Source organism: Eutrigla gurnardus (genome assembly GCF_963514095.1).
Source record: "Eutrigla gurnardus genome assembly, chromosome: 14".
NCBI lineage: Eukaryota > Metazoa > Chordata > Actinopteri > Perciformes > Triglidae > Eutrigla > Eutrigla gurnardus.
The window spans coordinates 4,337,324-4,363,772 of record NC_139937.1 but is presented as its reverse complement, the minus strand read 5'-3'; the positions used below and the strand labels follow the sequence as shown (position 1 = coordinate 4,363,772).

Below are 26,449 nucleotides of genomic sequence, written 5' to 3'. Positions count from 1 at the left end.
ATTGTCTTCCTTTCAATTAATTTTGTTGACACAAAATAAATGTAACATGAATTAGATGCCTTCTTGAAGTATAAGTATAGTATAATAATTTAGGTTCCATTGGTTTGTCATTATTGTTAATGTAACCATGCATGAACACAAGAATATTGGTAATGCTATGGTGAGTGAAAAACATTTGCTTCATTGCTATTTTCCCATTCAACATCAAATCTATATCAAATATCTGATTTATTTTTAAAAAGTTTGAATTACCAGCTGTGCAAAGCAAGAAAGATAGTTTGCACCATTAAAATATATATATATATATATATACTGTATATATAAATAAAACACATCAAAGTTATATTATCTGATGTTATGATCCCATCTTGAAGATGTAGATTTAAGACCGATAATCTTTAAATTGTGAGCCCTCACATGGTGCATTATTGCGAAATAAAGCAGTGAATCATATTACCACAATTGGACACAGAAATATTTCTACGTTTAAATAGCAGTTTCGCTCTGTTTCTCCAGCTTTGGCCTCTAGGCGGTGCGGTTTCCTTCGGCAATTTCTTTGTTTTTCCATCTCTCGCCGTTGCCCGTGATCTCTATCATATACGGTGGCTGGCATTTTTTAATACATTTTTATGATGGCGGAGGACAGTGAATCCGCGGCCAGTCAGCAGAGCCTGGAGCTGGACGACCAGGACACCTGCGGGATAGACGGGGACAACGAGGAGGAGAATGAGCACATGCAAGGGTGAGGACGGCCTGTCCGGTCCGCTTGGGAAACGCAGTAGCGTTATTTCAGCCCGTTTGTGCGCCGCCTGTTTATGTGTGTGTGCTCGCTCGGGAATGGCTAGCGCCGTTAGCCAACGTTAGCCGACTCAAACACAGCCGGGCTGGTTGCTACAGGGCCGTCGGTCCAAGCTAGTAACCAGAGGAGACGTGCTGATTATAAACGCGTGTGGCGTTGTGATTTATGTCGGTGTAACCGTGTGTGTCCTCGGGTATCCATTTCCACTCTTAGTCAGCGTCCTGACTGAATGACATGATGACAGCCAGCCATTCGGACGAACCGTTATAGTTGGCTAACGTTCAGCTAGCTCGGCTGTCATTCGTTGCTATGGTAGCTAACGTTATCTTACTGCTGCTGTGGTTGTGTGACAAAGTCTGCCCCCCCTCTTTATTAAATGATGTGCTGTGCATTGGTGTCGATGTCTGCAGGAGTCCAGGGGGGGATTTGGGGGCCAAGCGGAAGAAGAAGAAGCAGAAGAGGAAGAAAGAGAAGCCAAGCTCGGGGGGAGCCAAGTCCGACTCAGCCTCAGACTCTCAGGAGATAAAGGTGCGAAGACAAAACCATCACCCACTAACCTAGAGGTGTCACTTGCCAATCTGAGGGTAGACAGGTTACTAGCAGTAGATGATGGTAGACAGGTTACTAGCAGTAGATGATGGTAGACAGGTTACTAGCAGTAGATCAGGGCAAACGCATAACACAAGCAACAACCCAACCCAGTTTTTTTGCCATCAGTGTGAATGGGTCAATAGGGCTTATCCAACCCTCTAGACATTAATCGTCTTTAAAACTACAGATACCATGGTAACCCTAATTAGAATAAGCTCGTGGCTTCTCTAGTAAAAGCAACCTTGCAATTATGAGAACATTTTATGTTTTTGCCCATGAACACATCATATTAGCCCATATCCCAGTTTTGAGAAATGCAAATACTTTCTGCTACCTGGAGCACTCCCATTAAAAAAAAAAAAAAAAAAAACTTGGATACTGACTCACATCTTATCCCAGGTCTTTTATCACTGTCTGTTATGTTCATGTGCTTCCTTCGCTGGGGTTATCAAAAATTTAAATTGCAAATCTGACAGTAGAGCAGTGCTTTTTAATTCTGCTGGTGAGGTGAAGAAAATCAAACATATAAACAAATCAAAGGTAAATGGATTGGTAAATGAACATCTAGTGCAGGAACATCTAGACAACCAGGCACCAGGGACAAAATCCGGCTACATTCATAGAATTAAAATTAGTATTCATACAATTATAGATTATGCCCAAAACTGTTAACATGTATCGCAACAACTTATCAGGATTAGCAAGAATAACCATGTTTCTCATAGTCCATGTAAACACCATATCCAGAGAATGACCCCACAATAAAAAACATAATAGCATTAACAGTGTTATACATCTCATGCACGTCTTCTTTTGCATCTTTATGGCTACATCTGAATCATGAAGGGCATTCAGACCGTATGTACAAACTGTGACATGCAGCGTGTCGAGTTACAAAAGCAGGGAAAGGTTTATTCATGTTGTCTTTGTACTTAACTCCTCACTGTCTTTGTTTTTATTTGTGCACATGTCCCCTCTCTTCATGTAGAACCCTGGGTTGCCCATTCAGAAGCTGCAGGACATCCAAAGAGCCATGGAGCTGCTCTCCTGCCAGGGTCCAGCAAAGAGCATCGATGAGGCAGCCAAGCACAAGTACCAGTTCTGGGACACCCAGCCTGTGCCGAAGCTAAGTAAGTACCTGCTTAACATTTATTTTAATTGTGCTGGAAAACAGTCAAAATAAAGCTTTTACTGAGGAAAAGCATGCATTTGATACGTCAGGAGCCCAAAACAATTGATTGATTATTAATAATCACGTTGGCTCAATTGGTTCAATTGATGAAATGGCTGAATTTGCTTCCCTCCCTGGAACAATATTACTTCAGCAGTCAGCAGAGGCTCCATTTATCATCGTTCTTGAACACTGCTTATGTCCACCAGTGCCATCTACTGGTTTTTATTTCCTCACAGTTTGCGCTGTTCAAAAGCATTGTACCAAAAACATGTGAGGTGTAGAGTTCAGTGAGGGGTCCAGGCATGCTCACTCGACATGCTTAGTGGTCTTACATTAAGCTGTTTCCAGGACAGCTATTGGCCGAAGAGTCAAGTCAGGGCAGGGCGGCTACAGCCATGGGCTTTCCCGTCAACTCGGGACTACCAGAAACCGATTTTATTATGACACTTATGTTTAGCTCAGGATTAGTGTTACCTGATCATCCTAAATTTACAGGTCCATTGGAAAATTGTTGATTTGAACATTTTTTTTAATATCTTTGTTGTATTTTTACAGATGAGGTGGTGACAAGTCATGGGCCGATAGAAGCAGACAAAGAAAACATTAGACAGGAGCCATATTCCTTACCTCAAGGCTTTATGTGGGACACACTGGATCTCAGCAATGCAGATGTAGTAAGTACAGTGTTTGATTCGGACACTAAGCATTTACTCGGCTGATTATTTTATTGGTTAACTGATTACTTGTTTGGTCTGGAAAAGGTCCTTGAGAGCACCAGGTGATTCCAAAATCCAGTCCAAAGTATAATTTTAATAGCAGACCAAATGGGGAATTTTCACAGTTAATAGTTGGCAATTGATTTTCTTTTGATCACCTTTTTTGATGAATTGACATTTGTAGAGATTATACACAAAACAAGTAGTTTGCTTTGTTTTTTTTCAGCTGAAGGAGTTGTACACATTGTTAAATGAGAACTATGTGGAGGATGATGACAACATGTTCAGATTTGATTATTCACCAAACTTTCTCAAATGGTAAGCTTTCAGTTCTGATGTTCTCCTTTATTTCTTTTCTTTAGTTTAATCAACATCTCGCCACATATGTATATAATGCATGTATTCACCTGTCTGCTCCTCCAATAAACATTTCCTCCCCCCTCAGGGCTTTGCGTCCACCTGGCTGGTTACCACAGTGGCATTGTGGAGTAAGAGTGTCCTCAAATAAGAAGCTTGTTGGCTTCATCAGTGCCATCCCTGCTGATATACGCATCTATGACACGTGAGCACTCATTTATTATCATATACATTTTGACCGAAGCATTGATACGAGTCATTATAAATCCTTTTACTGAAATGCACGTTTTTCTATCTTTCCACTGTTCCAGACTGAAGAAGATGGTTGAAATCAACTTCCTGTGTGTTCATAAGAAACTGCGTTCAAAGCGCGTTGCTCCAGTGCTAATCAGAGAGATCACACGGAGGGTAAACATAGAAGGAATATTTCAGGCAGTATACACAGCAGGAGTGGTGCTGCCTAAACCTGTGTCCACATGCAGGTATGCCAGGCAGGATTCATGTCATCGTGTCAGAAAGTAATTTAAAACTAGTACTCCTTAACTCTTTTTCTCTTTTTCTTTGTCGCTTGTTTTCTCTTGTCAGATATTGGCATCGTTCCTTGAACCCCAGAAAGCTTGTGGAAGTTAAATTCTCCCACCTGAGCAGAAACATGACCCTGCAAAGAACCATGAAACTCTACAGACTACCAGATGTAAACACTTAAACCTGTCAGTCCTGGATCTTTACCATTCTATTTATGGCAGGAACTTATTTAGACTTTGTGCTCTTGCTTCCTACAACCCATCTAGAGCACCAAGACTCCAGGTCTGCGGCCGATGGAGAGGCGCGACATCTGCCAGGTCACCGAACTGCTACAGAAATTCCTGAGACGTTTCCAGCTTGCACCTTCTATGGGAGAAGAGGAGGTGGCTCACTGGTTCTTGCCACAGGACAACATAATTGACACATTTGTAGTAGAGGTATCTGGAATCTGGAGTTTCTATCACACTTGCGTCCTGTTTATTTTTCTATGCGTTAACGAGTTGTCGTGCCTCTGTCTCCTCAGGGTGCCGGTGGTGTCCTGACAGATTTCACTAGTTTCTACACTCTGCCCTCGACTGTGATGCATCACCCTCTCCACAGGAGCCTGAAGGCTGCTTACTCTTTTTACAACGTCCATACACAAACCCCACTACTGGACTTAATGAATGATGCACTGATCCTGGCCAAGCTGGTAATTTTACACTCTATGTAGAGTTGTTGTAAACATGCCGCTACTGAATAACTAACCTGTTCGATAAATGAATCATCAACAGTTTATGGAGTTGTACTTTCTTGCTCCTGTGTGATTTATTGTGATTAATATTTTGTGGCTTCTTCTGTGCGTTTAACAGAAAGGTTTTGATGTGTTCAATGCCTTGGATCTCATGGAGAATAAGGTGTTCCTGGAGAAGCTCAAGTTTGGCATAGGAGATGGAAATCTGCAGTATTACCTCTACAACTGGAAATGTCCACCTATGGACCCTGATAAGGTCAGCAGCACGATTTGTCTGGTGTAGTAATAGTGAGAGCCGCTGCCGGACCCAGATTTATTTTGTACACATTGTTCATAGTTTAATTTCTGTCTTGAACATCTGTTTTGCATGAACCTTGTCACGCTATTGCAAGTTGCACAATCGAAATTTAGCGACTAGAATGCTGTAGTCAATGGGATGATTAGTAATACTGTGGAAAAGTGGGGTTAATTTAGCATTCCAGCCTGCAGATGTAAGAAAAAAGGTAGACTGTTTGAGGGGTAGTAATGCTAGCAGTATTGCAGAATGATTCCTTTTATTTTGGATGAGGCCACACCAGTTATTTGTCAATATTTTACTGAGTTTGTGTGCAGGCGTGCACCCGCTGGCTGACCCTTCTGTGGGGATTTACAGCTTTTCCTCATGTCAGCATGGGTTTTTTTCTAGGTTATCTCACTTCCTCCCACAGTCCGAAGACCTGCAGATTAGGTTTATTGATGACTCTAAATTGTCTGTAGTTGTAAATGTGAGCATGAATGGTTGTCTGTCTGTATGTGTCAGCCCTGTGTTAGCCTGGCGACCTGTCCAGGGCGTACCCTGCCTTTGCCCAATGCCATCCAGCCCCCCTGCGACCTTGAATAGGTTAAGTGGCTACAGATAATGGGTGGACGTTTGTGTGTAAAGTTGCAGTATATATTTAGACTGTGTGTGTAAGCCTGCCACTGGCTGCCTATTTCAGACGATATTCTGCTCCCCGTCTCGCTGTATCCTGGGCTCCTAACGAACAGCTGATTCCATCTGATTCCATCAGATGCACAAAATGTTAACCTTCTTTTTGTCAAAACTCATCTAAAAGCAGTTTTTCCTCTGTGTTTCAGGTTGGCCTCGTCCTTCAGTAGCAGGCCTCGTCAGGGCTGCTACACAAACACTGATCGAGAGGTCGTTAGCGACCTCTAGTTATTCCTTACCTGGACATACAGGTAGCCCAAGCTAGACAATGAGAACTACAACAGTAAAACCAACCTGGAGACTGGGATACGGTTCAAGAACATTCTCAGTTCCCCCGGAGATGAAAACTCTCAAATCATCAACATCCTGAATGTGAAGTCATGCTATGCCTGAGATACTCATACAGTACAACGCTCCTGACATGCACACTCACATTTAAACATACCAGTTTGACATAAAAGAGGATGCCTTGACATTGTGAGTTTTTGTTTAGTTCTTCTTCCTCAGCAGACACCACGTTACAAGAGACTGGCACGCCATTTAATTTCACAGACATCGATCTATGTAAATGATATTCAACAAGTAAACATGACTTTATTGTGTCCCCTCTGCAACGGCAGCATTAGTGTCTTAAAGGCATTTAAAGAGTTAACCCTTCTCATATCATTGTGGTCAGACGTTTCTATGCTGGCTGTTTTTTAGAAATGCTAAGAATGTGTTTCTGTGATAGCTGACGTATAAAAGAAAGACGTTTTTCCCTCAAGCATTTAGAAGAAAAACACAAATACTGTCAAATTACACATTAATCACACAAACAGGATATCGTCATGGAAGGACTCGTCCAACTGGTGCATTGACATACATGTTTTTTTTGTTTTTTTAATATATAGTTACCTGTACATTTAAAGCCAGATCATATTTATTCCTGTAGTGTGAGTTTGGGGTTTTGGGAGGGCTGATCCAAAGTATTTTCCTCATAGGTAGTGTAGATGTCACTGAGTTTCTTCAGACAATGTGGGTTTCAAGTGGTTTTTGATGAAGAATGTATTGCATCAACAAGCACAATTTTTGAGTTCCCTAACAAGCAAAAGGTCCTTTTTTTACAACAACAAACAAAAAAAGGGTAGAAACTGAACAACCCTGGTTTTAATGAAGGATGTGGGCTGTTTCATGTTATGAACTTGTTTCTAGAGAGTACATTTTAATAGAACATCTAAACCACATGTTGTTTTGGTCAGATTCACTGATGCGCTCCTGCAGTTTAGGGTTATCTGCATGCAAATGCAGTGTTCAGTTATAAAGGCTGGTAAATAAGACTTGACAGTGTCAGTGACAGTGAAAATTAGTATCAAAGGCTGGAAAACGACGACAAAAATACCAATCAAACTATAACCAGGGTTGATTTGATTTAGAGAAACTTTGACTTATTCCCTTCAGTAGCCTGTTGCAAAGCAGCTTATTGGCCAGAAGTAAAGTGCTTTCTCTTATTAGTACATACATAATTCATCAATTTCCTCACCTGCAGTAGGATATGAAACGTGTTCTTCATCAAACTCTCAGTCAAATAAAACAACAAGAAGTGAGCGTAACATTCAAAGTGTCTGGGGAATAATTAAACATGTATTCAGAGCACATTGGCTGAATAAACAAAAGCCTGTATCAGTAACTGCATCAATTTGAAATTTGAGCGTTTCCTATTTTTCCAGGTCCATTTTTATTGAATTTTTGATTTATTTTTTACAATGGTACTGTATTTGTGTGTCTGAAAAATATACTGTGGGTTATTTTTTAGTGTGTCGTGCAGCTAAATGAAAACAATTTTAACGGTTCTGATATTTATAATTGTACTATACAAAATGTCTTAAGACATAACTCCTGTTCTTCTTTTCTTTCCAGTATTTTCCCCAAATTGCCAGTTGAAAAGTCCACTCCAAAGCTGATGCTTTAGAGTATTTGGCGTTTACCTGTGCTCAACTGAGCGATGAAAATCTTTGACGAGAATCTGTTGTCAGGCCACTTGTTCTGTGGAGAGCTGCTGGTGTGCTCAAAGGTTGAAATGCTTTCAAATCGTCTTCTTGCTCTGAGTTTTTTTTACTTTTGTGTTTGATGCTCCTGTTCATGTGGCTCCGCATAACTTAAGAGGTAAAGGCTGCTGCCATTTATGTCGTTTCTTTTTATGTATGTAACGTAATTTTCTTCTTATCCCTTTATATATTATCAAGAACGGACAACGAATGGACAGTGAGTGCTTCAGGGCTGAAATAATAGATTTTCTTTTTTTACCATTGAAAGGTTACATTGACAAAGACGGGTGTTGCCGGTGTTGATTTAACACTGAAACTAGGTGATTGAGTCATCGTGTGCCTCATGGATATTGGTTGTGTCACAATGTGTTGCCTGCGGCTGTTTGAATGAACTTTGAGCATGTCAGTTTTGCTGCTGTGATGATTTATAGCATTGATGTTACTAGCCACGCCCTTTAGTGAGATCTCAACCTGAAGTACCTGCCTTATTTAAAAGATGTTTGTTTTTTTATTATTATTATTATTATTATTATTAAGATTTCGGGGTGGGGGTGTACTTTTGGAACAACATACAGCTTTCTCTAACTGAAGAACAATATTTTTATTCAAATCCATTGTAAGCTGTGAAAAAGCTGAAGAACTTGTACCAGCATCATTTAGACATGACCCCCCCATGCAAATAACAATCTGTTTCAACACGTCGGCTATACCAGCATGGATATTTGATTGAATAAACTCACTTTAAAAATGTACATGAGTGATGCACTTCTTTTTTTAACATGATGAGGGCAGAAATACAAAGTTAGAATTTTCTTTTGTGCATATTAGTTTCATCTATGATAATTATTTAAAGTATTTTAATTAATTGGGGTCTAAAATGTTTTTTAAATTGTCATATTTATCTTAAGACATGACAAACATATAGCAGTGGAGTAGGTTTAATTCAGGCACACAAAACCAAACATTTAAATGTCCTCTCCAATGAAGTGTTACTTACTTAAGTAAAAGTTAATTTAAAGGATCATTCCGGGGTCCTTACAAATTTTAACCAAGTTATACCAAGTCATGTAAACTGCAGGTCATCCTCCAAACTAAATACATATTGGGGGTTTTCCCCCTCCATGCAGCCACTGGTTTCAGTTCATTTCAATGGAACATGCCAAAAGAGACTTACTTGCTTAACAAAGTTTGTAGATGATATCTGGTTCTATTTAGTTATTTTTGACAGAATTTAATGATCTCTTACAATAAAACATGGTGACATAGTGTTAAATGTAGGGCTGCAAGTAACAATTATATTCATTATTTATTAATCTGCTAATTACTTTCTTGGTTGTTTGTCTATTATAGCAGCATGTCCTCACACTGGAGAAGCTGAAACCAGAGAATCTTTAGTTTCTATAGTTTCCTGTAATGAATTACTCATGGGGACGCCACCATATATTGGGGGGGGGGAGTGGGTCGGGTCGTGAACAGCTGGTCGGGAACGGCCGGTTATATTCAATTTCAGGTGTCGGTTCCAATCCTGGACGAATTAAAACAGGTGACAGTACGGCCCTCCGCTGCAACACTGCCGTTTAACCATCTGCAGACAGCGTTAAACGCCGGAGCTCTGGAGATGGGAGAAGATTGACTCACCCACTCATGTCACCCGGATCCTTTAACTGATCCGGGTGATATGAGTCTGTTGTCTCCATTCACCCGGGTCACTTGCTGCTAATGCCAGTCAAAATATACCAATTCAAACGATTGATTGAGTGACTCACATTTTAACATTAGTCCATCAGTTTACCCGAGCAAGCTAGGATATCTATAATCAGTGTGGCACTGACTCAAGTGACTCAAGTGACTCGGATCAGTTTGGTGATTTACAACCTCTACTCATAGACATAAAGGCTAAATGACTCACCCGCCTTAACCAACTTATGAAAATGTACAACATACAAGGTGTTCAACACAACAATTATCACATCCTGCTGTCATCAGTAGTTTGTCATTCTGTTGCAGTGATTAGCTTTTAGTTGTGAGGTGTTCTATATTTACAGAGCATATCCAGAAGATAAATGAGCCATGAGACATTACAGAACCCGCGTCTCCCCATTACTCTGGAAACGGGAGGTGTGACTAATAGGCGTGTAGCAAAATACCAAAGAGGAAGATACAGACATGATTGAAAAATGCAGACACATTTCCTCCATGCACCCATCCGTCCACTAATGAAAAGTAAAAACAGTTCAATAGTGACAAAGAAAGCTAAGTTGGATCCCTCTGATCAAAATCCAACAGAGAAAGGGGTAAAACTATTTCAAAAGTAAATGTACCTAAACATAGAGGTGCAGCGCAAATTTTTTTTAACTGCGGACCACCATCTGGTCTGTAGGACACTGTAGTTAGGGCCCTATGAAAGCCGTTTTAATTTTTTCCAGATTACGTATTATTTTTTTCCCAAATTACTTTTTTTCGTTTTATTTTTTCTAAATTCTGTGTTTTTAGAGCATTTTTTCCCATCAAATGGTGTCTAATCGTGGTTGATTAATCAAAATTAAGAAACGTACTGAAGAAACAGTCCAGTTCCCCCCACTTTCAACATCTATTTAGCAGACCGTCACAGTGAGAACACAAGCTGCGTTCAAGTGATCCTCTAAAGCTTAGACATAGCCAATTGGGAGAGAAATACAAGGATGAAAACGTGAAATCACGCAAAACTGTATTGCAAAATCGAAAATACCTCAAATCCAAATATATATGTATATACATATTATATGAATGCATATTTTTAATAATAATGATATTCCTAATCCTTAATTACTTACATACCTCAAGCAAGTTTCAAGTCCTCGAAAAATCCTTGCAAACAAGAATACAAACCCATGGCTGCCCGATACATTGCCAAAACTAAAAACTATGATATGCTAGGCCTAGGTTCATGTGAATGATTAGATATCTATACAAATATTCAAAAAATGATCTAATCGTGGAAACCGGTGGGCTAAACACTGGGGGAAAACAACAGGGCACAAACATAGGAGTCTCTTCATTCAGTCTATGACTTCACCTTTTTACTTTTCTTTGCAGGGTTAGCAATTATTTTTTTTACTTTGAGAGGTTGCAGAGTGCAGGAGGAGGCAGACTCTGTGACCGCCTCAGATTCACTCTCAAGTTTCCTTTTCTGACCCTTCTTCCCACCGTCCTCCTCCTCCTCCTCCCCGTCAACGAGGTCTTCAGGCGTAACTGCACGTGGTAGCCATGCAACATCCAGTGAAGGCACTCTGGGTTTAATGGCATCAACAGTGTCAGTGAACACCTCGTCGTCTTTGGAGGCACAATGTCTGAATCCCAGAGCGAGGACACTCTTCAGCCCCAGTGGCTCAGACATGCTCTGGCTCAGACGAGGCACCTGGCAGGCCGGCACGCCTCTCGTGGCACTCAGCGCCATCAGGTGATCCGTCATGTGTGTCGGCTTGGCAGACTTGCACACCAGCAGCAGTTTGAGCTCGTTCCTCTCCAGAGCTTTGGTGACCTCGTTGATGCCGATGGCCAGTTGTCTCCTAGCAGCCACGTCCGTCCAGCCATTTTTGGGAGAATCCTGCGGCTGCCCACCTGGGCTCACCTGGGGAACAGGTTCTGCTGTGGCAGCAGGTTTGTGGTCTCGCTTTTTCCTCCACGGACGAAACACTTTCACCTCCTTTTTCTCAAGACCAGTGGAAACCAGCTTGTCCTTCAGGGTCTTCAGGATGAAATGCATGTCTTCTTGGGGGAGTGGGCCCCATTTTGGACTGAATGGTGAAGTGAAGGAGGTCTTGACTGAAATGTATTTTTTGATTTCCTTCTTTTTAACTGGCTTTCCTACAGCTGCCATAACTCCCCTGGAATAAAGACGAGAAAACCTCAGTAAGGAGGAAGCAATTGCAGAAGTAGCATTACTTATCACATTAGAAACACACGGTTTGCAAATTGTTGAACAAATACGTTTACAGGAAATACTGACAGGCACATGATGGATAAAATGATAACAATAAATAAATAACGCATTTAAGATAGTATTAATACAAATGATCACTTTACTGAGCAAACTGAAGGCATTCGTATCAAGAATAATTTATATAATTGATTACTTAAAACATATTGTGTCATTGCTTTGAGTGTTATTATTGATTATTCGATGCAATGTGTGTTGCTGAGGGGGAGAAAACATAAATGATGCTTTTGATACATTTTACGGTTCGCTGGTAAATAAATGCGACTAACAAGAGTTCAATTACGTTACCTGATGTTAATGCGGCAGAAGCTCTTTTTGTAAAAATGATGATCCGTTCACAACATCAGTCCGACAACACGGGTGGACCACAGGGCGCTGCCATTTTGTTTGAATTTAAATAACTTTATTTAAAAAGGTTTTGTTTAAATGCCCACAGCGCCGCCCAGCGTCCAACGGGAAATGCGACATTCACGGCCCAACATGGGCTTCGGCTGCAGAAAGGTATTTTCTGCTGACAAAACGAATAAAAAAATGCGATTTGCATAATTCCCAGGTGACTCATTCTTACTAATTCATCACACATCGACGAACAAATATACTGATGGGATCTGTGTTGATTATGTAATAAAGTTGAGTTATTAGAGATTATAAAGTTAGCACCTTTGTTTTGTTGTTTGGTCCGGTGTCAGAGACAAGAGAATAACACTATGTACAGGCATATAGTACAAAATAAAGTAGGCCTATGTATTTTATACATAAATTAATTATAACTGCAGGTAAACCACAACAAGCCCACACACTTTCAACCCTCATCAGAGAAAAACACTGCACACAATCACAAGAAGCACCACAGCAAACAGTCATTCACATTTTGAATTCACATTTAGCACACGGGAATGGTTGATGCTGCAAACATCCAGTCCTGAAACGTGAAGCCAAAGCGGAAGTACCTTTAACTTGCCTTCTTTCCACTGACCACCAGGTGGCGACTCCTCTGATTGCAAAAAGAAATCCGAGTACATGGAAGTCTATGAGAAAAATGACTCACTTGATTTATTATCTCAGCAAACATTGTAACCGTGAGTTTATGGTGTAGTCTTCGATACAGCGTGATGTTCCTTTAGTAAATGATGGTCCCAATTACAGCAACATAGACCACAGATTTGACCCTGAAGCATTCACCCTTGGGTAGTTTATAACAAATATGCAGTATCAGTATTTATTGTTTTACTCTCTCTCCCTCTCTCGCTCTGTCCCGCCCTCGATGACACGCAGCCAATCAGCTCCTCAGCTGCTCCCTGCTCCCTCCTCTGCAGGCCGCTCCTTGGCCGGTTATTTTGCATCGATCAGCTGTGCTGCTGTAATCAGAGCCCTCCAGCCGACAGTAATACTTCCACCTCACCTCCCGGGCTGCGTCTGCGACCATGTCTCCTCAGGTAACACATAGACGGCTTTTCTCTGTATTTCAGGACACCGCGGATGCGTTGTCGCTAAAATGAATAACGGTTGTAGCGAAATGGTGTTGACGTCATCTACTGTGGTCTGTGGTGTCATCCATCTTGACAGTGTGGGATGAGTAAATGTAAGAAAAGCGATGCTCAGCATATTTATCCTCTGGTACGGTGCTCCTTCTGCAAAGTCAGACTAACCCATTGTAAACAGATTGCTATTGCGAAGAGACAAACAAGAAATAGTATTAGGCTATTATTTGGATTGATTTATTATTTATTTTAAAGAAAACTAAGAAGATGAACAAATATTCTGACTGGCTAATGCATTACCCATTTCGACTAATGCTAAGTGTTCAGAGGTTAATGTTTGTAGGATTCAAAATTATTTCATGGAGATCTAAATTCCCACACTGCGAGTTTCTGGGATTTCAGGTTTTTATGTTGATCCTGAAAAGGGTTTCATTCTGTCTATAATTATCTGCTCTGCTATGTCCCAGATCTTTTGTAAAGTAGATTATTCAAGTTGGCACAAACGGTCTTGAATAAAAGCCCATTGTTTCTCTCCAACTTGTGCAACAATAGGTCTCCCGGGCTCTGCACCGTGACTGGAATGCTGAGATTTCTTATTCAGTGATGTTTGTAACTGATTAATATGCACATTCCCACATCCTCTGATATCTGCTCCTGCTGCACCAAATACTTTAGACTGATTCATCTGTCAGACTCGGCAAAGAGCAGAATAGCTATTAGTGCTTACCATGTGCAAACATAATAGCTTAGTTATTAATGATGTATCAGAAATACATTGAGTGACTTCTTCACCTGCAGGCAGAGTTTGAGAAGATGGCAGAGGATGTGAAGAAGGTGAAGACGAGGCCTACGGACCAGGAGCTGCTGGACCTGTATGGCCTTTATAAGCAGACAATCGTTGGAGAGGTTAACACTGGTATGACTTTCTGCAGAAAAACAGAATCATTTCCACACAATTTCCCCTAAATTCTTAAACGTGTCCTCCTCTCTGTGTGCTACGCTTGTAGAAAGACCAGGAATGACTGATTTAAAAGGAAAAGCCAAGTGGGACGCCTGGAACTCCAGGAAAGGTAACAAGTCGATGTAGAAGATGCTAAAAAAAAACCCACAGCAACAATGTGATACTTTGTGTATTTAATCCATATATTTTGTATTTTTCACCCTCTTTCAGGAATGTCCAAGGATGATGCCATGTCAGCCTACATTACACTTGCCAAGGAAGTGATCAGCAAATATGGCATGTAAGACTTCTAATGAGCTAAAGGGCCAAACTGAATGCAATAACGACCGTCTACTAAAGCAATACTGAGGCAAAGCTGCTGTCTGGATAACAAGTAGCCTTCTGCTTTCAGAGGCCATAATTATGCAGGATAAAGTGTGATACAAAACTTGCTGTGATTTCTTTTAATGGTTTGTCTTGTTTTTTAACATATATTATTAATTGAACAACTTATGTGTCCTTTAAGGTTAGAAATATAAAATGTACTAACTACTATTTGGTTTATGCAGTTTATTCTTGTAATCCATATGTACACAGCAATATGCTACACATGCGTCTCAAACATGAAAATAAAACCTCTGCACGGTTTTTGTTTTGTTGTTATTTATCATGTAATGCAATTCAACCAGCAACACAAACTACATCATTCAAAGTAACCACACATTTGAATCAACATGTTCACAGAAAAACGGACATAACAACCTTAATAAAGGTACTGTTTTTGCAGGACTTATTTATTATTATTTTTTAACTAGAGGTACCTAATAAACTGGGAACTTACTATATTTTTGCTCAGAACCAGGACTGTAGATTGTACTCCCCATCATGTGAGTGCATTCTTCTTGACTGCCTGAAGTCTGAAGCAAACAGAGTCAGATCAAAGCGACTCTTACATTTCGAATTTGGTGCCTTCTTGACTGAGAAAAGGCAGACAGTGACTTTTTGGCACATGTGGATAGAAGATAACAACTCCCACAATGCACAGTTCCACAGGCCACTCCCACTATATTGCGGCTCATAGAGATAGCCACAAACATCCGATTCGAGCACAAGACCTTCGAAATCCCCTCCTTACAAATCAGTTTGAATATCTTCCGCCATTCTCGTTACTCCTCAGCCCTCTCCACAGCGCCTGTTAGCATAGCTTCCAAGCTCCAAGATGGCGGATGTTGCTTTTAGTTTCTGCAAGTGAGGTCACACTGATCTGAAATAGGTCTGTAGTCCCACCCCCTGTAGGTGGGTTGAAAACACGAGGAACTAAGGCCACGTTTACACGTTGCAGGATATTAAGAGAAACAAATATTTCCCCCCTCCGTTTTAAATACGCGGTAAATACGCCGGCTAGCGCCATTATAACTATCCCAAACCTATGGCGGCAGTGTAGGGAGAAGGATAAGAGCATGCAAGCCAATCAGAATCAACAACGAAAAATAACATGAGCGACTTCCTGTGACGCTTGAGAACCTAAAACCCTGTTTCTCCCAGTTGACACGACAACACATAACCGGCGTTATCAGAAATCTCCACTTTGGCCGAAGTTTTTAGAAATAATCGTTTTCTGTGATAAAACCAGCGTTTTTGTGTAAATGAGAGGTCAAACTGCGTGAAAATATGTGTGTTTTCCCTTCGTGTAAACGGCACCTTAGTGTTGTAGTCTCACCCCCTCTAACCAAAGCAGCCTCTGATGACGCAAAATGATCATATTTGCGTCATCGGAGGCTCTTTTTCAGAATAGAAATATGGAGATCTCCATCTCTGGGGAAAATGAGGGAATGATGCACGACCATTCAAAAATACTACCAGGTATGACAACAAAGAGCAATGCAAATGGGTGAAGTATCCCTTTAATTATTTTCATCATTATTACGTCATAATAATACATTTGCACTCTGTGATTTTGTATCAAGTTCCATTGCTTCTATTCTGGTCATTTAAGGTTAGTTGTTACACAGCAGCTGCTAAATCAATCCACCTGTCGTCTGCAGCAGCCAAACCCACCACCACCAGTGCGCCCATTCACTGACAGAATATAGGTCAAGTGAACTGTCGCCATGCGCATGCGCAGTGTCACCTTCAGCGCTAAGGTTCAGTGGGGTAAAGGTAGCGGAGGACAGCTGACAACAACAACACTGAGCTTCAAATGTGCATGGATGCAGCGAGCTGAAGACTCATCCTGAACGAGGTAAGCAGCAAACAGACGCACTGTCTTGGAAGCTAGTTTTCTAAGTCAGTTTTACCGTAATTACAAACTTAACTCTAACCGCAGACAAAGAGTAACATGAGCAAATACGGTAGCTAGCTTAACGCTACCGGGAACCTTTAGGGTCGTTTCAGTTACCTCATAGACGAGTTAAAACTCTGAAAAAACGACTGCTTTCCACAAGCAGCTTAGGAACGTGTGGCTCCTTTACTATTACGAAAAACAAACAAGCGTAACTAACTTTTTTTAGTCTTTTGGTCGTAAACGTTTGCAACACAACCGATCAGCATTAAGATCTACGTCATATTCCAAAATATAACTGTATGTGTTGTCCTTTCGGCTAACGCTAACTGCTAATGCTAATCAATCTGTGGTCGCAGTAAAATCCATAGCTCCTGTCTATTATGTAAACCTGCTTATGTATCATGTATGTGGTCAGCCTGTCGGAGAGGAAATCACATTACCAGGCCATGAATTCATCTATAGGAATGACTAAATACACACCCACTGTCTGTTGATGTATTCAACAAATATTGCCATATTGCACAATTTATACAACCCTTTTAAAGGTAGATTAGTCTCATTCTTCAGAATAAGTATAGTTGCATATAAACTAAAATCTGAAGCATTTGATTTAGGAGAACACTATTCCAGATGTTTGTTTTGTGGGTCCAGTCTGAATTCCTTCCAGGGAGAAGAAATGGATAATAATTTATCAGAGTCGCTGCCAGAGCGAACCTTCCAGTACCAAAGCAGCCTGCCATCGCTGCCCGTCCCGTTACTGGAGTCGAGCCTTTCCAAGTACCTTAATGCAGGTAGGTTAGACCCTTTGAACAACCTGCTGCTGTGTCACAAGCTCCTCTGTTTCAGATAAAAGACAAATATTAACCCAGACAAATACTACCCCTTCTCTTTGCCCTCCTTCTCTCTGGGTTTGTGATATATCACAGTCACTTCCTTGTTTTTTATCGATAGGCTTGCACCACCATCCCACTCTTCATCCATGTATGAATTGTTTTGACAACAAACACCACGTTTTGTAGCAAATTGTCTGTGTAATTCCAATATTTAGCCTTAGATTGTAGGCTATTCGTCTCATGTTGTGTCATTAAGGTTGAATCTGTTAACAAACATTTCTTGTATGTTTGATGACAATAATAATAACAACACCAATAATAATAATAATAATAATAATAATAATTATTATTATTATTACGCTTATCAGGACCATATACTATACATATATACACACAACATGTTGATCATTTTAAAGACATATTGCCATGTAAAAGAAGGCATTTTGATTTTGCACAAACCCTGCAGTGCGCCTTGGATAATTTTTCTATAAGAGTTGTATTTTATATTTCTTGAGAACATATTTCCCCCATGCAATTAGCCCTTTTAAAGATGAAATACTGTACATTTTTAAGAACATTCAACATGTCCTTCTGCTCGCTACTGCTCCTGCCTTTTGCCTTAATTTAAATATTTAAAACTATAAGAAGTGTTTTTGGCGTTTTAACTAGTTCCTGGTGGATTTGGACAGTGGTTAAGACAATGTTCCCACTGAACTTATATTGTCCGGTTTAATTAAAATATCCTGTCATTACTGAAATTAAAATTACGCAGTGGCATTCATCACTATACCATCTCTTCACTCCAGAATTTCTATTACTCATACGTCAAATTCAGTAGCTCTTTAACTCTGAATATTGTAACGACGTACAAGAGTTTTAGTTTGGTAGTGTATGTATGATAGTCTGTTTCATATTCACTGTACAACCTGAATTAAATACACAGATTTCACAACAGAATATGCTAAATGTTCACAATGACCAGCAGCTGGTGCTCTTACTTGACTTTGCATTGCCATGTTTTCCACCAGTTCAACCATTTGCATCTGAAGAAGAGTTTAAGGCAACAGTGGACATTGTGAGGAAATTTCAAGAGGGTGTTGGCAAAGAGCTGCACCAGAAACTACTGCAGAGAGCCAGGGCAAAGAAGAACTGGGTGTGTAACTGAGCTGTAGATATTTTAATTACAGATGCCCTCCTCAGTCATGGATGTTTTACTGAGCTGACAGTTTTATCTATTTATTTTATTAGCTGGAAGAATGGTGGTTAGATGCTGCATATCTGGAGGTACGCATCCCCTCCCAGCTGAACGTGAACTTTGGGGGTCCGGCGCCCTACCTGGAGCACTGCTGGCCTCCTGAAGAGGGAACTCAACTGCAGAGGACCAGTATTAGCACGTGGCATGCACTACAGTACTGGAACCTGATCCGCACGTAAGACGTGTTCACACACACATTTTTCACATTCACAAAGCTGTGAGTTTGTGGTCTGTTAAGTAGAAGTCAGGTATGTATTTAATTCGTTGTTCTTTTCTTCTGGCTGCATGTTTTAGGGAGAGGCTGCATCCCCAGAAAGCTGCCAAAATGGCATTAGATATGGACCAGTTCAGAATGCTATTCTGCACCTGCAAAATACCTGGAGTAAAGAAGGACACCATTCGCAATTACTTCAAGACAGGTAGAATAAACCCAGCTGAATCTTATCTCTAATCTTCAGACACACCTGCATACACTTTTTACATATCCCCATGGTGTATGTGGACTTTGTGCTGTGCCGCAGATCGCGAGGGTCTATGCCCATCTCATTTGGTAGTGATGTGTCGTGGACGGATCTTCACATTTGACGCAGTCTGTGATGGACAAATCCTGACTCCTCCAGAGCTCCTCAGGTAGTGAAATACACACAAGTTCACACACGAGAACAAACTTCCTGTTGAGGGATTGGGGCCATGAACCAAATGCAGCTGACACCACAAATTGAACTTTCAAAAATATGGAGGAATGTCATGTCATACATGTTACCACGGAGTTTGAAATAATTGCATTCCACCATTTAGCCCAATGAGGTAGATATTGCATTGCAGATATTGCAAGTGTAAGCAACCTCACTTACATTTGCAATATCTTTTTGGAGCAGATATTCAGTGTTTTTTATTATGCCCCTTACTTGAGTCTCTTTCTTTGGGCTACATAAATTATGATACACAACATCTCAACTGTTCTATCATATATAGATCTAGTCAAGTACAGTTTACGCCTTTTTATATAGATCTATAGCAGCATTGTGGCACCACAGAAATTTAAAATTATTACAGGGCAGTGGGGAATTATTGATTTAGCAAAAACTTAACTCAAAAAACATATCATTTTTCATTGCTTAATCCATTTGTTTCAACCGCATATCTGGGTCGCGTTAATGAAATTACTAGAAATGAATGTTATATACTGGGAAGTGATGAAAAATGTGATGATAAATATTTTTAGGCAATATTGTCCTCGCTGATTTTCCAGCTGGTATTATTGTCATACTGTGTGTATATTATGTGCATTTTAACCTCTTTAGGCAGTTGACCTACATCAAAGAGTGCTGTGAGGGAGAGCCAGAGGGAGACGGAGTGGCTGCTCTCACCTCAGAGGAGAGGACTCGCTGGGCGCTGGTAGGGGTGCTCACATTTAGAGACTTTGAGTTCATGTTGGTATAAACATCTTGGTATAACTTCTAAAACAGATTATGGATCACATTTGGGTAAAAGTTCTCATATAACAAAAGCATGCTTGAGGATCAGTGCTGTCAGCATTTAACTGTTTACTGTCTCTGCAGGCCAGGGAGCATCTAATAAATATTGATCCACACAATTACACCATCCTGGAGACCATCCAGAGCTGCTTGTTCGTCGTATCTCTGGATGAAAAAAAACCCTACTCCACTCCAGAGAACTACACAAATGTACGGGCTGCACAAAATTTGATTATTTATGATATTGTGACTTAAAGACGTGGTTCAGGAGTTTAAGTATGGTTGTATAAGGTATTTATTGATACTCAGTTTATTACCTCCAGTAGATGGTGGTCGGCACGGCCCCATCATGGAGAAGCTAAGCTATGTACTGTTGTGGACTAAGCCAGCAGCAAAACCTACTTTAGCCACCTAAAAGCAAGGCCAACCTAAACAAATATAATTATCTAGTTACGTGTATACTTACTGTTGATAAGTATTTAATACAACCCCACTTAAAAACACCCGACCGATCCCTTTTAAAGCTTATTGTTTTCTAGATTTTTTTTTTTGCGTGTCTAATTGTGTGACTTGGAAATTCTGAACACAGGTGACGTTGGAAGCCCTTACAGGCAATCCCACCATCCGCTGGGGCGACAAAACGTACAATTCACTAGCGTTCGCAGATGGCACTTTTGGATCCACTTGTGATGTAAGTTTGTATGTGCAATGCTATTTTTTTATTATGCTAATGTGCTATGCTGTTTTGAGACTCACTTTAAATGGCATGTTTTTTTAGAGTCAAGCTTTTTTAATGGCGTTCATCTTGGATAGTTCCTGTCCAAAAGCAAATAATTCCAAACACCATTCTTAAGGGGGTCAGATATAATAGAACTTGTTTTGCAGCATGCACCATATGATGCCATGGTACTGGTGTCTATGTGTTGGTATCTGGACCAGCAAATCAAAGTTACTGAAGGCAAATGGAAGGTAAATATAGACTTGATTCCGTACATACATTTAAATGATCCTTGTTTGTTCAATTTCAATGTATCTGTCCACTTGCCACACACTGATGTCAACGCTTTGTAGGGCTCAGACGCAGTGAGACCCGTACCCCGTCCTGAGGAACTGGTGTTTACTGTTGACGAAAAAATCCAGAGTGACATCAGCCATGCCAAACAGCAGTACCTCGAGTCGGTGAGCCAGTATTGAACACCCTACAGTAGAAAAAGCCTCATGCAAAATGACTTGTCCTTAGTCACAGCTGTGTGGGTGTCCACTCTGTCGCTGGCTTTACAGACACAGGACCTGCAGATTGTGTGTTACGCCTTCACAGCATTTGGAAAAGCTGCCATCAAACAGAAGAAGTTGCATCCGGACACCTTTGTTCAACTAGCAATGCAGTTGGCCTACCAGAGAATGCACAAAAGGTATGGACTGTTTGAAAATAAGGCCATGCCTTTATTGATGTTTGAAGCCTATGAAGGGAACGACCCTGAATGTTTCTTCTTCCCCTTCACAGGCCAGGGGCTTGTTATGAGACAGCAATGACTCGCAAGTTCTACCATGGCAGGACGGAGACGATGCGGCCCTGCACCCAGGAGGCTGTGAACTGGTGTCAAGCCATGTTTGACCCCACGTGGGATGTGAGTGTATGCATGTCTGAAACATAAACTGTGGCAAAATCACACAGAGGAAGGAGGTGGAAACAGTCTTTGCTTATTTCACATGGCACATAAACATTTCTCTGTCAGGTTGTTTCCAAGAGGAAAGCCATGCTTCTGGCCTTTAATAAACACAACAAACTGATGGCTGAAGCCCAGGAAGCAAAAGGTTTGTTCACACACATGTAATTGCTTGGTATTGCTACATATGTCTTAACTATTGAATATTATCAATAGTTGGACAAGTCTTTCTAAGCCAGTCTCATAAAGTGCAAGCAATTTCCAAACTGTGAAAACATTGTATAAAACAACAACATTACTAGTAAGCTAAGATGGATGTCAACAATGCATGGTTTAGAATATTATAAATAATGATATTATCGCAATATAATAAAATGCTTTAATGCATTCAATAAATTTGCCGGACATGAAACTTTATAGAAGAATTCCAAAATTAAGAATCATAAAAACAAAACAAGGGCAACATTAAGACCAGATAAATGTCTGTTGCGTTCTGATTGGTCATAGATCTGACTACACCGTAGGTCAGTATGTTGTTAAAGAGATGGAGTGCAACGTAATCTGAAAACCTGCTCATTTTGTGCTGCTGTTGCCAGGTTTTGACAGGCATCTTCTTGGGCTGTATCTGATTGCTAAAGAAGAGGGACGTCCCACTCCAGGACTCTTCTTGGATCCCCTCTATGCAAAGAGGTACTAGCTGTAAAGCTAATTACATTGATTTAAAAAAAGTGTTTCTAATAATACAATCACATACTTTGCTTAGTACATTATGTTTTGATCTGCATCTAATCCCACCACTCTACTTGTTTTCAGTTATAGGTTGCAGTTCATACAGTGTGCTTCTAATATTATCTTGCCTCTGTCTCTGTTTTACAAAACCCATCTGATCTAAATTCATTATTTCTAGCATACATCTGACTAGAATAGCAATAAACACTGTAATCTTTTTACATTTCAATTGATCCTTTCCTACCTTTGGTGTTACCGAGACGACTGCCTCCCTCCACGAATAAGGAATGTCTCCCTCCTTCAGCTGCACCTAATTTAATTTATTCCATAGCAACTGAGTGATTTTCCACTATCCTGGCGCTGGGATTTGGCTTTATGGCCTCTGCTATCATTTCTGCTGTCAGGGCCATGTTGTGTTCCTCTGTTCCTCTAAATGTTAGGAATACTTGAATAGATCCACCTGAAAATGATTCATTGATTTTTGTTGGTCTGTTGGTTTTTCAGCTTTAGCCAAAAGTTATGCATATTTACTTGCAGCGTTTTTCAGGAATATTCATTTCATTCAATCATTTAGGGAAGCACCGATTCTACTTTTTCAGTCCCAATACCGAAACCTGGTGTTGTTGAGTTGATAAACTGTATGCCTCACTGTGTGGAAGTGAGTGGGAGGATTCTTTTCGTCATCATTCTTTTTATGGAAACATCAGACTTAATTTATTCCTTGCTTTACTCATTTTGTACAACAAATAAATACCTAGATTAAAATGTTATTTGAATTGTTATTTTAATAAAAATGATAAATCATAAACCAGCAACTTGGGGGCGAATGTGGAATAACAATTTAAGTGTTAACTTTTTTTTAAATGCTACAACAACTTGGTCAAAACTTAAACAGGAAATTCCAATATATAATGTATAAAGTATACATATAGAATTGACTTGAACTATTTGAGTCAATATCAGCCTGATATCATTTATCATTATTTTTCTTCTTGTTAAATTCATGATTAATTTTCTCATTTAATTTCTCTTTCTATGTTTTTCTAATGTATTTGGTTAGAAAATACCCTGCATTAGAACATACATTCTGATAAACTGAACTTGTATACAGAAATGATCAAGCAGACTCTGGAGTCTGGGTGCAGGGCGTTCCCTCTGCCTGTAACTGAGTTGTGTTTGTGTCTCCAGTGGTGGCGGTGGTAACTTCGTGCTGTCGTCCAGTCTGGTGGGCTACACGACAGTTCTCGGTGCTGTGGCTCCCATGGTGCACCAGGGCTATGGCTTTTTCTACCGCATCAGAGATGACAGGTGGGCAGACTTATGCATGTTTCCATAATGCTGTTTCTTCTACTGGAAATATTTTCCTCCAGCTGTCATGATTTATGTGTGAGGTGTTAAAACTTACGTAAAAACCCTTAAAAAATACATGGTGAATTTATGGTCAAGCCATAATCAGAGCCGCTTTTTGTAGTTCTTGATATCAAGACATGGTAATGATATCAGTGTCAGTCAACTGGGGAAGTTTCAAGTTTGAAACCGTGCGTGCCTTCCCTGCATTTCCAGCAAAGCAATCACCACCACACTGTGTCCTTTCCCCACTCAGGATCGTTGTCTCCATCTCAGCGTGGAAATCCTGCCGTGAGACTGATGCTGCGTCACTGTTCAACAACTTCAGTAGCTCCTTGCATGAGATGCTCCACCTGGGCACCACATCTCAGCTATAAGTTCTCACACCAACATATTAATGCAAACACTTCATAAACCCTCAGTTAATAACGGGCAGCTGGTTTGTTCTGAGCACAGATCAATGCAAAGCTACAGACTCAGTAGGTGATAGCCACTGCCTTTAACTTTTCTGTTTCTCGTAGTGATAAATAAGACACTTTTAGGAGTATATTTTTTTTATGATTCTCTTGTAGATTTGATTGAGAATGTTAATTTAAAATCCTGACAGTATTAATCCACATTTAAGATAAACTGATGTGAAGGATCAAGACTTTTTTTGATGATGTTTGTCCTCCAATGAGTAAATACTCAACAGACACTGTAACTTCTAGCTGTTGACTGTTAGCCTAAGATTTTCTGTAATAATAAATAAAGACATTCCAATTAAGCCCATAAAATAACTTTGATATAAGTTAAATATAATTTTATTTGATTATAGTTTTGTTTGGTGAAAATCTACGGAAATATGCAACAACAGTACTTGAAACAGGAGAAAAGTATCTTCTTGTAGAATGTTTGACTTTTGCCTTATATAATCAAAATTGTAATTGACAAAAAAAAATGAAGTTGTGATAGTGAGTGGGGACACACTAAAGAAAGAGAGATAACACTAGTTAACACTGGGAACTAACCACTTTTTGAAAACTAAGGGTTCTGTATCTTATAAGCTTTGTCCTCTATGGGCGCACTCACACTAGTCCATCCTTACCGCACAAGTACGATTGAGCCTCAAGGATTTTTTGGCTAGTGTGAGTGCTCCGTACCCACTTCCTCTGCCTCGGCACGATTGGAAGAGGTGTACTTCGGCATGGAACGGTTCATGCACCAGCACATGCATGGGCACGCAATGTGGACATGACGTAGCCTTTATTCGATAATCCGTCCCTCACGCTCAGTTTTCAACTTGGATCTCCCCTCGCTATCGAGCCGATTTATGACTGTTTTATACCTTTGGTGACTGTGTGAGACACAGATGGATTCTGGGTTGGGCTTGGCCATGTTTCAGACTCAGGGTGTGAGTGGTACCGAGCGGAACTGGACCTGGAGACGTAGTGCAATGCGCCGTCCTTTTATGATAAAAATGTCTCTGTCCAAAATCCATTCCGCTCGCACAGCACGCTCACTCACGCAGACGCGACTCGTCAGTAAAGTTGCAGTCATGTTCTCTGTGTTCTCTGTTTTTTTGGAAACTACCTAAAGCAATGCGTGTGTCGTATGACGACCTGATGACGTATGTAGAAGAGGTAACCGTGCCGAGGCCTGTTTGGGCTCGGAGCAGTGTGAGTGCAAACCGGTGGGGGGCTGGGCAGGGGGGACAATCGGGCCTCGGCACGGTACAGATCAACTGGCCGTAGTGTGAGTGCTTCCTAAGAGCTGATGCTATTGGGTTCGTCCTCACGCACATACACAGTTGTGAAGATGTCGTATCTTATTCTTGTGCCCCGCAAGGGCCTTCCTTACGTCTTAATGTAAGACCATAGTTCTGCTCCTGTTTTGTTATTCAGCGTCGAGCAGTAATGAAGATGAAGAGGTTTAGCGGCGTCCTTCTGTCCGGCAGATTTATCCTCCCATTGGACCTTCAACCCTGCTGTCTGTCCATGTCGGGCTGGGGCTGGACAATATGACCAAAATCTTTCACAACATACGCTAGATCATTTCATATCTAGCTAGCCAGTTCTGTTCTCGCTTGCCTACGGAGGAGCAGAGGCCTACGTGGCGCTTGGCTTTAACAGGCTGTTGTATGTCGCAACTGTGTATGTATTGGCGGGGCAGGAAAGAACCCAACAGTAAAAGCTCTAGAATCAGGAGTTCCAATACATAACTGACGATGCAATGTTCCGATGTATTGATCTGCTGCACATTATTTTGTATTACGTTGTAGATCTGAGAAGCTGTTGGTTTGATGATTGTTGCCTTTCATATTTGATCACTGCACCTTATAGTGCCTACACGCTCCGCAGCTTTCCTTTGTTTATGTTCTCTGCCTTTCAACTTACAGATGGATGAATGTTCACATTTTATATTAAGATAACTGCTGTAAAACATTAACCCCCCCACATTTCCTCTGCATTTAAAGTCTAATCTGTAGGAAATGGCTAAATGTGAATAAAACTGTATTTCCTTTTAAATAGTCAAATGAAAAACAGATCAATACTTGATTTTAATAAAATTTTTATTTCAAAACATTTAAT

General features: G+C 40.5%; 4 protein-coding genes across 6 annotated transcripts; 3 read left to right on the top strand and 1 right to left on the bottom strand.

The window, feature by feature from the left end:
* The first annotated feature begins 549 nt into the window (after positions 1-549).
* Positions 550-8,636, top strand: nmt2 (N-myristoyltransferase 2). Its single transcript, XM_084026184.1, has 12 exons — positions 550-742; positions 1,210-1,327; positions 2,379-2,520; positions 3,120-3,238; positions 3,507-3,598; positions 3,726-3,842; positions 3,949-4,119; positions 4,223-4,331; positions 4,429-4,599; positions 4,686-4,853; positions 5,014-5,151; positions 6,012-8,636. Exons 1-12 carry the CDS (start codon positions 630-632, stop codon positions 6,030-6,032), a joined length of 1,479 nt encoding a protein of 492 aa, XP_083882310.1. The 5' UTR covers positions 550-629; the 3' UTR covers positions 6,033-8,636.
* A 765-nt stretch (positions 8,637-9,401) lies between these two features.
* Positions 9,402-12,248, bottom strand: rpp38 (ribonuclease P/MRP 38 subunit). Its single transcript, XM_084026185.1, has 2 exons — positions 12,154-12,248; positions 9,402-11,752 (listed from the first exon to the last, which is right to left on the bottom strand). The coding sequence occupies exon 2, from the start codon at positions 11,743-11,745 to the stop codon at positions 10,930-10,932; it is 816 nt and encodes a 271-aa protein (XP_083882311.1). The 5' UTR covers positions 11,746-11,752; positions 12,154-12,248; the 3' UTR covers positions 9,402-10,929.
* Positions 12,249-13,147: 899 nt separating this feature from the next.
* On the top strand, positions 13,148-14,934 carry acbd7 (acyl-CoA binding domain containing 7). The gene is made up of 4 exons (XM_084026186.1): positions 13,148-13,301; positions 14,145-14,262; positions 14,354-14,416; positions 14,518-14,934. The coding sequence occupies exons 1-4, from the start codon at positions 13,290-13,292 to the stop codon at positions 14,589-14,591; spliced, it is 267 nt and encodes an 88-aa protein (XP_083882312.1). The 5' UTR covers positions 13,148-13,289; the 3' UTR covers positions 14,592-14,934.
* A 1,480-nt stretch (positions 14,935-16,414) lies between these two features.
* On the top strand, positions 16,415-26,443 carry crot (carnitine O-octanoyltransferase). Of its 3 annotated transcripts, none has more exons than XM_084027752.1 (17): positions 16,415-16,528; positions 17,222-17,361; positions 18,432-18,556; positions 18,652-18,833; positions 18,953-19,077; positions 19,180-19,288; positions 19,963-20,056; positions 20,221-20,346; positions 20,726-20,827; positions 21,022-21,105; positions 21,208-21,315; positions 21,418-21,548; positions 21,641-21,764; positions 21,873-21,951; positions 22,400-22,493; positions 23,721-23,840; positions 24,136-26,443. In XM_084027752.1, exons 2-17 carry the CDS (start codon positions 17,247-17,249, stop codon positions 24,254-24,256), a joined length of 1,839 nt encoding a protein of 612 aa, XP_083883878.1. In that variant the 5' UTR covers positions 16,415-16,528; positions 17,222-17,246; the 3' UTR covers positions 24,257-26,443. The 3 variants fall into 3 exon arrangements, with proteins under 3 accessions (XP_083883878.1, XP_083883877.1, XP_083883876.1); XM_084027751.1 differs by having other exon boundaries at positions 16,466-16,528; positions 17,201-17,361; XM_084027750.1 differs by lacking the exon at positions 16,415-16,528 and having other exon boundaries at positions 16,916-17,361.
* The last annotated feature ends 6 nt before the right edge of the window (positions 26,444-26,449 follow it).

Coding starts and splice junctions, on each gene's coding strand:
- nmt2 (XM_084026184.1), top strand. CDS start 630: ATGATGGCGGAGGACAGTGAATCCGCGGCCAGTCAGCAGAGCCTGGAG. Junction 4,600..4,685: donor TTGACACATTTGTAGTAGAG/GTATCTGGAATC, acceptor CTGTCTCCTCAG/GGTGCCGGTGGTGTCCTGAC. Junction 5,152..6,011: donor CACCTATGGACCCTGATAAG/GTCAGCAGCACG, acceptor TCTGTGTTTCAG/GTTGGCCTCGTCCTTCAGTA.
- crot (XM_084027750.1), top strand. CDS start 17,064: ATGTATTCAACAAATATTGCCATATTGCACAATTTATACAACCCTTTT. Junction 22,494..23,720: donor GATCCCCTCTATGCAAAGAG/GTACTAGCTGTA, acceptor TTGTGTCTCCAG/TGGTGGCGGTGGTAACTTCG. Junction 23,841..24,135: donor TACCGCATCAGAGATGACAG/GTGGGCAGACTT, acceptor TTCCCCACTCAG/GATCGTTGTCTCCATCTCAG.
- acbd7 (XM_084026186.1), top strand. Junction 14,263..14,353: donor CGTTGGAGAGGTTAACACTG/GTATGACTTTCT, acceptor CTACGCTTGTAG/AAAGACCAGGAATGACTGAT. Junction 14,417..14,517: donor CGCCTGGAACTCCAGGAAAG/GTAACAAGTCGA, acceptor ACCCTCTTTCAG/GAATGTCCAAGGATGATGCC.
- rpp38 (XM_084026185.1), bottom strand. CDS start 11,745: ATGGCAGCTGTAGGAAAGCCAGTTAAAAAGAAGGAAATCAAAAAATAC.